General features: G+C 38.3%; 1 protein-coding gene across 1 annotated transcript; it reads right to left on the reverse strand.

The window, feature by feature from the left end:
* Window positions 1–2,206: 2,206 nt before the first annotated feature.
* Window positions 2,207–4,288, reverse strand: LOC128982011 (uncharacterized). Its single transcript, XM_054401049.1, has one exon. The coding sequence runs from the start codon at window positions 4,286–4,288 to the stop codon at window positions 2,207–2,209; it is 2,082 nt and encodes a 693-aa protein (XP_054257024.1).
* Between the last annotated feature and the right edge of the window lie 11,236 nt (window positions 4,289–15,524).

Here is a 15,524-nt window from a genome sequence, read left to right on the forward strand (position 1 = left end):
GCAATGTATAGACAAAACTCTAATTTTAATACATAATCACACAGGATAAAATTAGATGTTTTAGCGATTTTAAACTAATCCAAAAGCATCTTTAGATTTTAATATCCTAATTACATGTATTTATTTTTAACATAAAATTGTATTCCCTTTATAACACCAAATTGTTGGTTGTGTCTTACATAGTGTCATCATTTATGTAACATTTGCGGTTTAAGCCATAACTTTTTAAATTTTACTTGCCCGCTTGTTTCTCTAGACTACCTTATCTATCCTTACCAATCACTATACGTTTTATTTCATCAGAGTAATATTTTGAGTTTTGGTATATCACAGTGGGAGTAGTGTGAGTCCTTGATCTCAGAGGTTTACAGGTTCGATCCTTACCAATCACCGATAATTTCTGGTTGGAGTGTTTTTAGTACGGTATTGTATCATAGTATGAATCCTTGATCTCAGAGGTTTACAGGTTCGATCCTTACCAATCACCAATCATTTCTGGTTGGGGTGTTTTTAGTATGGTATTGTATCATAGTATGAGTCCTTGATCTCAGAGGTTTACAGGTTCGATCCTTACCAATCACCGATAATTTCTGGTTGGAGTGTTTTTAGTATAGTATTGTATCATAGTATGAATCCTTGATCTCAGAGGTTTACAGGTTCGATCCTTACCAATCACCAATCATTTCCGGTTGGGGTGTTTTTAGTATGGTATTGTATCATAGTATGAGTCCTTGATCTCAGAGGTTTACGGGTTCAATTCATACCAAACGTTTCATTTCTGGTTGGGGTGTTGTTAGTATAGTTTTGTATTGTAGTGGGAGTCCTTGATCTCAGAGGTTTACGGGATCGATTCTTACCAAACGTTTCATTTCCGGTTGGGGTGTTTTTAGTATGGTATTGTATCATAGTATGAGTCCTTGATCTCAGAGGTTCACGGGTTCCATCCTTACCAGTTACCAAACATTTCATTTTCGGTGTTTTTTTGTATGATGTTGTACTATAGTCTCTTGTTTGTGTATGAATGTTTGATTCCAGAGGTTTGAGGGTCCGAATCTTACTAATCACTAAACGTTTCATTTTGGGTAGGGGTGTTTTTAGTATGGTATTATTTCATAGTGTGAGTCTTTGATCTTAGAGGTTTATGGGTTCAATCATTACCAGTTATCATAAATGTTTCATTTCCGGTTGGGGTGTTTTTTTTATGATGTTGTGTTGTAGTCTTTTGTTTGTGTATGAATGTTTGATCCCGGAGGTTTGAGGGTCCTAATCACCAATCATTTCCGGTTGGGGTGTTTTTAGTATGGTATTGTATCGTAGTGTGAGTCCTTGTTCTTAAAGGTTTGCGGGTTCGATCCTTACTAGCCACCGTTTGTATTATATCCGGTTAGAGTGATTTTTAGTGTTGTATAGTATTGTTATGGTTGTATATGAATCTAGGGTTGCGGGTTCAAATCTTCTAATTTCCGATCAAGTTAATATTTTATGAGGGATAATATAGGGAGTTTAACGAGTTATTTAGATCTGTTACATCTGGTATAGTTCTTTAATGGTGGAAACGATGTATTCTTACACATGTTTCAGCTTTATATTGGATAGGGTTTGAGACTATCCCCTCAATGGTTTATTAATTTCTTCAATTAAGTATAAAATTTTTAGTGATGGTATTGCGATTACTAAAGTGAGGCCAAGTTAAACGTTATACAACCTATCCAGTTTATAATATTATATACCAGTTTATAATATTATATAATATTATATTGGTTGATGTCGTTTAACGTCCTCTCCTTTATTTATAAAGCTTTTTTTTGTCAAGTCTATAGATTTAGTTATATAACCCTGCCAAGAAAGTTAACAATCAAGGTTTACAGGCTTTTTAGTCAGCCATGCCAGTGACCTTCACTCATGGTTTACGGGCTGTTTAGTTGGCCGCGCCAGTGACCAATAACATTCACACAAATACAAAGAGGGGCACAGGTTCTATCCAATCTGAACCCCTCAGTGTACACACATTCACACAAGTACAAGGAGTAGCACAGGTTCTTCTAAATCTGAACTACTCAATGTACACACACTCACACCCTGGTCAGGTTACATAAGTATATATCTATAGACTTGTTTTTTATTAGGAGAGCTATATACATTAATATACAGTGAAAATTACAAAATTATTTACAAAGAAGTTTACATTTACAATTTAAAATACAATTCATGTGGCTCTTTGAACTTTTCTGTAGCCAAAAGGTAGAGTGTCATATTGACCTTCGTACCTTCTTTTAGGCCCAGTTATTTGGAACACTTTGCTCTCAGTCATGGTGACGATGTCTCTGTCTCTAGCTCTTCTGATTCTACTTTCTTCAATTTCAACAGTCTGTTTTGCTTCACTCAGAACCATCTCTTTTAATTTTTCAAAATTTACAATTTTTGATGTTTTAAAGTTAAGGGTGAGGCCCTTGATTTTACATATAGGGATCAATTTTTGTTGATTGGTTGACCAGACAAGGTACGCGTAAGTTTTAGGCCCCCCAGAGACAAACTCAGTGATATAAGAGCCGGGCCCATAATCTACTAATTCATCAGTCATTTCACCGAGGTAATCTCCCGTAGGAACGCTATACAGGCCTTGGCGGTGGTAGAATATAACACTGTCTGTGTCATAATATAATACTTGAGCTCCTAGGGCCTCAAGGTGTTCATAGAGCTTGAGTCTCGCCTGTGAGGTAGTGTAGGCCGCGATACAAACATTTACATTACTAAGAGGTTCCCCCACTTCCTCTAAATACTCCCATGAAACTACCACAACCTCATCATTAACAATCTGAATTCTGTTTACTTTAATTTCGGGGCCAGAGAGCATTATAAATAATGTTTTCGAGTCTCTAACAATAGTAGCTTTAGTTTGATTTTCCCTCTGACCAAATTTTCCCCAAAAACTATTTAGCATTAATTTTGCCAAAGATCTCAAACCCCCATTCTTAACAATTTTATCTTTCTCCAACATGATTCCCTCATGTCCCAAATACTCTGCAATATACTTATTTTTGTCCTCCTCAGTTTTGCACCATTCCGGATAGCCCGAAGCTTCCTGTTTCATCTTAAGAAATTTATTGATAAAATCGGTGAACAAACCCCCGTTTTCATAAGTCGCTACCTGATACTCCCACAATTCATACATGTCCAATACAATATACCCTTTCTCTACTGCCTTTCTGATCTCGTCCATAGTCCATGTCCCAACAAGTGCCCTATTATCACTATCATGATTACATTCTCCCTGATACATCATTTCCCCACATGTTCTACACAACACAAACATCAATTTATCATTCATTTTTGTAGGGAGTACAGGATGGTAGAGATCAAGAGGTGGCAATACTTTACATTTTAACAAACCCTCTACACCCATACCTCTTTCACGACACTCCCTGTCTCCTACATAGATGGTTGGGTGACCTACAGGGTACTTCCCATACTTACAAACATAAGGGTATAGGGAACAAACATCAACATACTGTATAGTTTCCCCCTCAACACATTTGTGGTAAGATTTCGCATTACCCGTCCTACCTCCAAAGAAAGACTGTCTCGGATCAAGTGGAAGATTGTTTAAGATAGGCAAACTGTCCAGATGGTTGAGATTTTCATCTTTTTTCTGTTTACGAAATTCGCATTCCCACATCTCTACTAGTGCGTGTTCTGTAAACTTTGCATTTTTAGCCTTGGTTCGCTCATAGCGAAGATGTAGGCTATCAGAAGGGTCCTCTTTTAAGGGGGCGTGACGGTTGTAAGGAAAACATTTAGGACACCCATGGAAATAACAGCCATGAAATTCGTAGATGTTCCTGCCATCAAACCCGTCTACTTTCATTCCATTGACTTTGACTTCTTTGCCTCGACCTGCGTGGTCAATCCTAATCCCGTTGGTTTCCTCGACCCAAGAAAGCCACTGGAGTGCTATATTTGATTGATTGTCTACTAATCGATAGCCATTCTTAGGGATGAGTCCAATAGTGTTAGGTTTCAGGAAATTACGGCGGAAAGCTAGATTGCAGGCACTTGCAATGGTAACAGCCTCGAGAAACGGGTCAACATTACACTCTTTTAGGAAAATTGAGCGAAACTTTAGACAGGCTTGAGCTAAGATATCAACATCTGAAATACAATAGGCTAGGATCTCGTTTTTGAAGTTGAACACATAGTTGTTTGCCACCTGGTCACTATACCATTTTTCAAAGTCATTATGGGATTTCTCAAACATAGATTCGGGACAGTAGTACTTTTTATCCGGCATAGGGCCTACATAATCTTGGTTTGCCAGAGTGTTGAAAAGATGGGGAAAGTAGCCTTTCTTTTTCTCTGGAGGTAGGGGTTTGAGATCTTTGGCAAAATTAATGCTAAATAGTTTTTGGGGAAAATTTGGTCAGAGGGAAAATCAAACTAAAGCTACTATTGTTAGAGACTCGAAAACATTATTTATAATGCTCTCTGGCCCCGAAATTAAAGTAAACAGAATTCAGATTGTTAATGATGAGGTTGTGGTAGTTTCACACAATACACACTTGTACAAAATTGTACATTCTTGTACATACTTGTACACCCTTGTACACACTTGTACAACCTTGTACAAACCTGTACACCCTTGTACACACTTGTACAAGCTTGTACACACTTGTACAAGCTTGTACACACTTGTACAAGCTTGTACACACTTGTACACCCTTGTACAAACTTGTGCACCCTTGTACACTTTTGTACACCCTTGTACACATTTGTACAACCTTGTACAAACTTGTACACACTTGTACAAACTTGTACACACTTGTACAAACTTGTGTTCACTTGTACAACCTTGTACACACTTGTACAACCTTGTACACACTTGTACAACCTTGTACACACTTGTACAACCTCGTACACACTTGTACAACCTTGTACACACTTGTACAACCTTGTACACAATTGTAAAACCTTGTACACACTTGTACAACCTTGTACACACTTGTACACCCTTGTACACACTTGTACAAAATTTTACATTCTTGTACATACTTGTACACCCTTGTACACACTTGTACAACCTTGTACAAACCTGTACACCCTTGTACACACTTGTACAAGCTTGTACACACTTGTACAAGCTTGTACACACTTGTACAAGCTTGTACACACTTGTACACCCTTGTACAAACTTGTGCACCCTTGAACACTTTTGTACACCCTTGTACACATTTGTACAACCTTGTACAAACTTAAACACACTTGTACAAACATGTACACACTTGAACAACCTTGTACACACTTGTACAACCTTGTACACACTTGTACAAGCTTGTACACACTTGTACAACCTTGTACACACTTGTACAAGCTTGTACACACTTGTACAACCTTTTACACAATTGTAAAACCTTGTACACACTTGTACATTCTTGTACAAACTTGTACTTACTTGTACAACCTTGTACAAAATTGTACACACTTGTACAAATTTTAACATCCTTGTATACATTTGTACACCCTTGTACACACTTGTACAACCTTGTACAAACCTGTACACCCTTGTACACACTTGTACAAGCTTGTACACGATTGTACACCCTTGTACACACTTGTGAACCCTTGTACACACTTGTACACCCTTGTACACACATGTACAACCTTTTACAAACTTGTACACACTTGTACAAACTTGTACATTCTTGTACATACTTGTACACCCTTGTAAACACTTGTACAAAATTGTACAAACCTGTACACCCTTGTACACACTTGTACAAGCTTGTACACACTTGTACAAGCTTGTACACACTTGTACACCCTTTTACAAACTTGTGCACCCTTGTATACTTTTGTACACCCTTGTATACATTTGTACAAACTTGTACAAACTTGTACACACTTGTACAAACTTGTACACACTTGTACAAACTTGTACACCCTTGTACACACTTGTACAACCTTGTACACACTTGTACAAGCTTGTACACGATTGTATACTTTTGTACACCCTTGTATACATTTGTACAAACTTGTACAAACTTGTACACACTTGTACAAACTTGTACATTCTTGTACATACTTGTACACCCTTGTAAACACTTGTACAAAATTGTACAAACCTGTACACCCTTGTACACACTTGTACAAGCTTGTACACACTTGTACAAGCTTGTACACACTTGTACAAGCTTGTACACACTTGTACACCCTTGTACAAACTTGTGCACCCTTGTACACTTTTGTACACCCTTGTATACATTTGTACAAACTTGTACAAACTTGTACACACTTGTACAATTTTGTACACACTTGTACACACTTGTACAACCTTGTACAAACCTGTACACCCTTGTACACACTTGTACAAGCTTGTACACGATTGTACACTCTTGTACACACTTGTGCAACCTTGTACACACCTGTACAACCTTGTACACACTTGTACAACCTTGTACACACTTGTTCAAGCTTGTACACACTTGTACAACCTTGTACACACTTGTACACCCTTGTACACACTTGTACAACCTTTTACAAACTTGTACACACTTGTACAAAATTGTACATTCTTGTACATACTTGTACACCCTTGTACACACTTGTACAACCTTGTACAAACCTGTACACCCTTGTACACACTTGTACAAGCTTGTACACACTTGTACAAGCTTGTACACACTTGTACGACCTTGTACAAACTTGTGCACCCTTGTACACTTTTGTACACCCTTGTACACATTTGTACAACCTTGTACAAACTTGTACACACTTGTACAAACTTGTACACAATTGTACTAACTTGTGTACACTTGTACAACCTTGTACACACTTGTACAACCTTGTACACACTTGTACAACCTTGTACACACTTGTACAACCTCGTACACACTTGTACAACCTTGTACACACTTGTACAACCTTGTACACAATTGTAAAACCTTGTACACACTTTTACAACCTTGTACACACTTGTACACCCTTGTACACACTTGTACAAAATTTTACATTCTTATACATACTTGTACACCCTTGTACACACTTGTACAACCTTGTACAAACCTGTACACCCTTGTACACACTTGTACAAGCTTGTACACACATGTACAAGCTTGTACACACTTGTACAAGCTTGTACACACTTGTACAAACTTGTGCACCCTTGTACACACTTGTACAACCTTGTACACACTTGTACAACCTTGTACAAACCTGTACACCCTTGTACACACTTGTACAAGCTTGTACACGATTGTACACTCTTGTACACACTTGTGCAACCTTGTACACACTTGTACAACCTTGTACACACTTGTACAACCTTGTACACACTTGTTCAAGTTTGTACACACTTGTACAACCTTGTACACACTTGTACACCCTTGTACACACTTGTACAACCTTTTACAAACTTGTACACACTTGTACAAAATTGTACATTCTTGTACATACTTGTACACCCTTGTACACACTTGTACAACCTTGTACAAACCTGTACACTCTTGTACACACTTGTACAAGCTTGTACACACTTGTACAAGCTTGTACACACTTGTACACCCTTGTACAAACTTGTGCACCCTTGTACACTTTTGTACACCCTTGTACTCATTTGTACAACCTTGTACAAACTTGTACACACTTGTACAAACTTGTACACACTTGTACAAACTTGTGTACACTTGTACAACCTTGTACACACTTGTACAACCTTGTACACACTTGTACAACCTTGTACACACTTGTACAACCTCGTACACACTTGTACAACATTGTACACACTTGTACAGCCTTGTACACAATTGTAAAACCTTGTACACACTTGTACAACCTTGTACACACTTGTACACCCTTGTACACACTTGTACAAAATTTTACATTCTTGTACATACTTGTACACCCTTGTACACACTTGTACAACCTTGTACAAACCTGTACACCCTTGTACACACTTGTACAAGCTTGTACACACTTGTACAAGCTTGTACACACTTGTACAAGCTTGTACACACTTGTACACCCTTGTACAAACTTGTGCACCCTTGTACAACCTTGTACAAACCTGTAAACCCTTGTACACACTTGTACAAGCTTGTACACGATTGTACACTCTTGTACACACTTGTGCAACCTTGTACACACTTGTACAACCTTGTACACACTTGTACAACCTTGTACACACTTGTTCAAGCTTGTACACACTTGTACAACCTTGTACACACTTGTACACCCTTGTACACACTTGTACAACCTTTTACAAACTTGTACACACTTGTACAAAATTGTACATTCTTGTACATACTTGTACACCCTTGTACACACTTGTACAACCTTGTACAAACCTGTACACCCTTGTACACACTTGTACAAGCTTGTACACACTTGTACAAGCTTGTACACACTTGTACAAGCTTGTACACACTTGTACAAGCTTGTACACACTTGTACAAACTTGTACACACTTGTACAAACTTGTGTACACTTGTACAACCTTGTACACACTTGTACAGACTTGTACACACTTGTACAACCTTGTACACACTTGTACAACCTCGTACACACTTGTACAACCTTGTACACACTTGTACAACCTTGTACACAATTGTAAAACCTTGTACACACTTGTACAACCTTGTACACACTTGTACACCCTTGTACACACTTGTACAAAATTTTACATTCTTGTACATACTTGTACACCCTTGTACACACTTGTACAACCTTGTACAAACCTGTACACCCTTGTACACACTTGTACAAGCTTGTACACACTTGTACAAGCTTGTACACACTTGTACAAGCTTGTACACACTTGTACACCCTTGTACAAACTTGTGCATCCTTGAACACTTTTGTACACCCTTGTACACATTTGTACAACCTTGTACAAACTTAAACACACTTGTACAAACATGTACACACTTGAACAACCTTGTACACACTTGTACATTCTTGTACAAACTTGTACTTACTTGTACAACCTTGTACAAACTTGTACACACTTGTACAAACTTTTACATCCTTGTATACATTTGTACACCCTTGTACACACTTGTACAACCTTGTACAAACCTGTACACCCTTGTACACACTTGTACAAGCTTGTACACGATTGTACACCCTTGTACACACTTGTGCACCCTTGTACACACTTGTACACCCTTGTACACACATGTACAACCTTTTACAAACTTGTACACACTTGTACAAACTTGTACATTCTTGTACATACTTGTACACCCTTGTAAACACTTGTACAAAATTGTACAAACCTGTACACCCTTGTACACACTTGTACAAGCTTGTACACACTTGTACAAGCTTGTACACACTTGTACACCCTTGTACAAACTTGTGCACCCTTGTACACTTTTGTACACCCTTGTATACATTTGTACAAACTTGTACAAACTTGTACACACTTGTACACCCTTGTACACACATGTACAACCTTTTACAAATTTGTACACACTTGTACAAACTTGTACATTCTTGTACACACTTGTACACCCTTGTACACACATGTACAACCTTTTACAAACTTGTACACACTTGTACAAACTTGTACATTCTTGTACATACTTGTACACCCTTGTACACACTTGTACAACCTTGTACACACTTGTACAACCTTGTACAAACCTGTACACCCTTGTACACACTTGTACAAGCTTGTACACGATTGTACACTCTTGTACACACTTGTGCAACCTTGTACACACCTGTACAACCTTGTACACACTTGTACAACCTTGTACACACTTGTTCAAGCTTGTACACACTTGTACAACCTTGTACACACTTGTAAACCCTTGTACACACTTGTACAACCTTTTACAAACCTGTACACCCTTGTACACACTTGTACAAGCTTGTACACACTTGTACAAGCTTGTACACACTTGTACGACCTTGTACAAACTTGTGCACCCTTGTACACTTTTGTACACCCTTGTACACATTTGTACAACCTTGTACAAACTTGTACACACTTGTACAAACTTGTACACAATTGTACTAACTTGTGTACACTTGTACAACCTTGTACACACTTGTACAACCTTGTACACACTTGTACAACCTCGTACACACTTGTACAACCTTGTACACACTTGTAAAACCTTGTACACAATTGTAAAACCTTGTACACACTTTTACAACCTTGTACACACTTGTACACCCTTGTACACACTTGTACAAAATTTTACATTCTTGTACATACTTGTACACCCTTGTACACACTTGTACAACCTTGTACAAACCTGTACACCCTTGTACACACTTGTACAAGCTTGTACACACTTGTACACACTTGTACAACCTTGTACAAACCTGTACACCCTTGTACACACTTGTACAAGCTTGTACACACTTGTACAAGCTTGTACACACTTGTACAAACTTGTGCACCCTTGAACACTTTTGTACACCCTTGTACACATTTGTACAACCTTGTACAAACTTAAACACACTTGTACAAACATGTACTCACTTGAACAACCTTGTACACACTTGTACAAACCTTGTACACACTTGTACAAGCTTGTACACACTTGTACAACCTTGTACACACTTGTACAAGCTTGTACACACTTGTACAAGCTTGTACACACTTGTACAACCTTGTACACACTTGTACAACCTTGTACAAACCTGTACACCCTTGTACACACTTGTACAAGCTTGTACACGATTGTACACCCTTGTACACACTTGTGCACCCTTGTACACACTTGTACACCCTTGTACACACTTGTACAACCTTTTACAAACTTGTACACACTTGTACAAACTTGTACATTCTTGTACATACTTGTACACCCTTGTAAACACTTGTACAACCTTGTACAAACCTGTACACCCTTGTACACACTTGTACAAGCTTGTACACACTTGTACAAGCTTGTACACACTTGTACACCCTTGTACAAACTTGTGCACCCTTGTACACTTTTGTACACCCTTGTATACATTTGTACAAACTTGTACAAACTTGTACACACTTGTACAAATTTGTACACACTTGTACAAACTTGTACACCCTTGTACACACTTGTACAACCTTGTACACACTTGTACAACCTTGTACACACTTGTACAACCTTGTACAAACCTGTACACCCTTGTACACACTTGTACAAGCTTGTACACGATTGTACACTCTTGTACACACTTGTGCAACCTTGTACACACTTGTACAACCTTGTACACACTTGTACAACCTTGTACACACTTGTTCAAGCTTGTACACACTTGTTCAAGCTTGTACACACTTGTACAACCTTGTACACACTTGTACACCCTTGTACACACTTGTACAACCTTTTACAAACTTGTACACACTTGTACGAAATTGTACATTCTTGTACATACTTGTACACCCTTGTACACACTTGTACACCCTTGTACAAACTTGTGCACCCTTGTACACTTTTGTACACCCTTGTACACATTTGTACAAACTTGTACAAACTTGTACACACTTGTACAAACTTGTACACACTTGTACAAACTTGTGTACACTTGTACAACCTTACACACTTGTACAACCTTGTACACACTTGTACAACCTTGTACACACTTGTACAACCTTGTACACACTTGTACAACCTTGTACACAATTGTAAAACCTTGTACACACGTGTACAACCTTGTACAAACTTGTACACACTTGTACAAACTTGTACACCCTTGTACACACTTGTACAACCTTGTACACACTTGTACAAATTTGTACAACCTTGTACAAACTTGTACACACTTGTACAACCTTGTACAAACTTGTACACACTTGTACACACTTTTACATCCTTGTACACATTTGTACACCCTTGTACACACTTGTACAACCTTTTACAAACTTGTACACACTTGTACAAACTTGTACATTCTTGTACATACTTGTACAACCTTGTACACACTTGTACACCCTTGTACAAACTTGTGCACCCTTGTACACTTTTGTACACCCTTGTACACACTTGTTCAACCTTGTACAAACCTGTTAACCCTTGTACAAGCTTGTACACACTTGTACAAGCTTGTACACACTTGTACACCCTTGTACAAACTTGTGCACCCTTGTACACTTTTGTACACCCTTGTACACATTTGTACAACCTTGTACAAACTTGTACACACTTGTACAAACTTGTACACACTTGTACAACCTTGTACACACTTGTACAACCTTGTACACACTTGTACAACCTTGTACACACTTGTACAACCTTGTACACACTTGTACAAGCTTGTACACACTTGTACAACCTTGTACACACTTGTACAACCTTGTACACACTTGTACAACCTTGTACACACTTGTACAACCTTTTACACAATTGTAAAACCTTGTACACACTTGTACATTCTTGTACAAACTTGTACTTACTTGTACAACCTTGTACAAACTTGTACACACTTGTACAAACTTTTACAGCCTTGTACACATTTGTACACCCTTGTACACACTTGTACAACCTTGTACAAACCTGTACACCCTTGTACACACTTGTACAAGCTTGTACACGATTGTACACCCTTGTACACACTTGTGCACCATTGTACACACTTGTACACCCTTGTACACACTTGTAAAACCTTTTACAAACTTGTACACACTTGTACAAACTTGTACATTCTTTTGTACACCCTTGTAAACACTTGTACAACCTTGTACAAACCTGTACACCCTTGTACACACTTGTACAAGCTTGTACACACTTGTACAAGCTTGTACACACTTGTACACCCTTGTACAAACTTGTGCACCCTTGTACTTTTTTGTACACCCTTGTATTAATTTGTACAACCTTGTACAAACTTGTACACACTTGTACAAACTTGTACACACTTGTACAAACTTGTACACCCTTGTACACACTTGTACAACCTTGTACACACTTGTACAACCTTGTACATTATTGTACAACCTTGTACAACCATGTACACACTTGTACAACCTTGTACACACTTGTACAACCTTGTACACACTTGTACACCTTTGTACACACTTATACAACCTTGTACACACTTGTACAACCTTGTACACACTTGTACAACCTTGTACACACTTGTACAACCTTGTACACACTTGTACAACCTTGTACACACTTGTACAACCTTGTAAAAACTTGTACAAGCTTGTACACGATTGTACACCCTTGTACACACTTGTGCACCCTTGTACACACTTGTACAACCTTGTACACACTTGTACAACCTTGTACACACTTGTACAACCTTGTACACACTTGTACAACCTTGTACACACTTGTACAACCTTGTACACACTTGTACAACCTTGTACACACTTGTACAACCTTGTACACACTTGTACAACCTTGTACACACTTGTACAACCTTGTACACACTTGTACAACCTTGTACACACTTGTACAAGCTTGTACACACTTGTACAACCTTGGACACACTTGTACAACCTTGTACACACTTGTACAACCTTTTACACAATTGTAAAACCTTGTACACACTTGTACATTCTTGTACAAACTTGTACTTACTTGTACAACCTTGTACAAACTTGTACACACTTGTACAAACTTTTACATCCTTGTACACATTTGTACACCCTTGTACACACTTGTACAACCTTGTACAAACCTGTACAACCTTGTACACACTTGTACAAGCTTGTACACGATTGTACACCCTTGTACACACTTGTGCACACTTGTATAAACTTGTACACTCTTGTACACACTTGTACAACCTTTTACAAACTTGTACACACTTGTACAAACTTGTACATTCTTGTACATACTTGTACACCCTTGTAAACACTTGTACAACCTTGTACACTTTTGTACACCCTTGTATACATTTGTACAACCTTGTACAAACTTGTACACACTTGTACAAACTTGTACACACTTGTACAAACTTGTACACCCTTGTACACACTTGTACAACCTTGTACACACTTGTACAACCTTGTACAAACCTGTACACCCTTGTACACACTTGTACAAGCTTGTACACGATTGTACACCCTTGTACACACTTGTGCACCCTTGTACACACTTGTACACCCTTGTACACACTTGTACAACCTTTTACAAACTTGTACACACTTGTACAAACTTGTACATTCTTGTACATACTTGTACACCCTTGTAAACACTTGTACAACCTTGTACAAACCTGTACACCCTTGTACACACTTGTACAAGCTTGTACACACTTGTACAAGCTTGTACACACTTGTACAAGCTTGTACACACTTGTACAAGCTTGTACACACTTGTACAAGCTTGTAAACACTTGTACACCCTTGTACAAACTTGTGCACCCTTGTACACTTTTGTACACCCTTGTACAAACTTGTACACACTTGTACAAACTTGTACACACTTGTACAAACTTGTACACCCTTGTACACACTTGTACAACCTTGTACACACTTGTACAACCTTGTACACACTTGTACAACCTTGTACACAATTGTACAACCTTGTACAACCTTGTACACACTTGTACAACCTTGTACACACTTGTACAACCTTGTACACACTTGTACAACCTTGTACACACTTGTACACCTTTGTACACACTTGTACAACCTTGTACACACTTGTACAACCTTGTACACACTTGTACAACCTTGTACACACTTGTACAACCTTGTACACACTTGTACAACCTTGTACACACTTGTACAACCTTGTACACACTTGTACAACCTTGTACACACTTGTACAACCTTGTACACACTTGTACAAGCTTGTACACACTTGTACAACCTTGTACACACTTGTACAACCTTGTACACACTTGTACAACCTTTTACACAATTGTAAAACCTTGTACACACTTGTACATTCTTGTACAAACTTGTACTTACTTGTACAACCTTGTACAAACTTGTACACACTTGTACAAACTTTTACATCCTTGTACACATTTGTACACCCTTGTACACACTTGTACAACCTTGTACAAACCTGTACAACCTTGTACACACTTGTACAAGCTTGTACACGATTGTACACCCTTGTACACACTTGTGCACCCTTGTATAAACTTGTACACTCTTGTACACACTTGTACAACCTTTTACAAACTTGTACACACTTGTACAAACTTGTACATTCTTGTACATACTTGTACACCCTTGTAAACACTTGTACAACCTTGTACACTTTTGTACACCCTTGTATACATTTGTACAACCTTGTACAAACTTGTACACACTTGTACAAACTTGTACACACTTGTACAAACTTGTACACCCTTGTACACACTTGTACAACCTTGTACACACTTGTACAACCTTGTACAAACCTGTACACCCTTGTACACACTTGTACAACCTTGTACACACTTGTACAACCTTGTACACACTTGTACAAGCTTGTACACACTTGTACAACCTTGTACACACTTGTACAACCTTGTACACACTTGTACAACCTTGTACACACTTGTACAACCTTGTACACACTTGTACAACCTTGTACCAACCTGTACACCCTTGTACACACTTGTACAAGCTTGTACACGATTGTACA

Source organism: Macrosteles quadrilineatus, unplaced genomic scaffold (genome assembly GCF_028750875.1).
Source record: "Macrosteles quadrilineatus isolate MER2022 unplaced genomic scaffold, UCM_ALF_1.0 Scaffold_80__1_contigs__length_518384, whole genome shotgun sequence".
NCBI lineage: Eukaryota > Metazoa > Arthropoda > Insecta > Hemiptera > Cicadellidae > Macrosteles > Macrosteles quadrilineatus.

Excerpts from the sequence above, each read along its gene's own strand:
- LOC128982011 (XM_054401049.1), bottom strand. The coding sequence starts at position 4,288 with ATGCCGGATAAAAAGTACTACTGTCCCGAATCTATGTTTGAGAAATCC.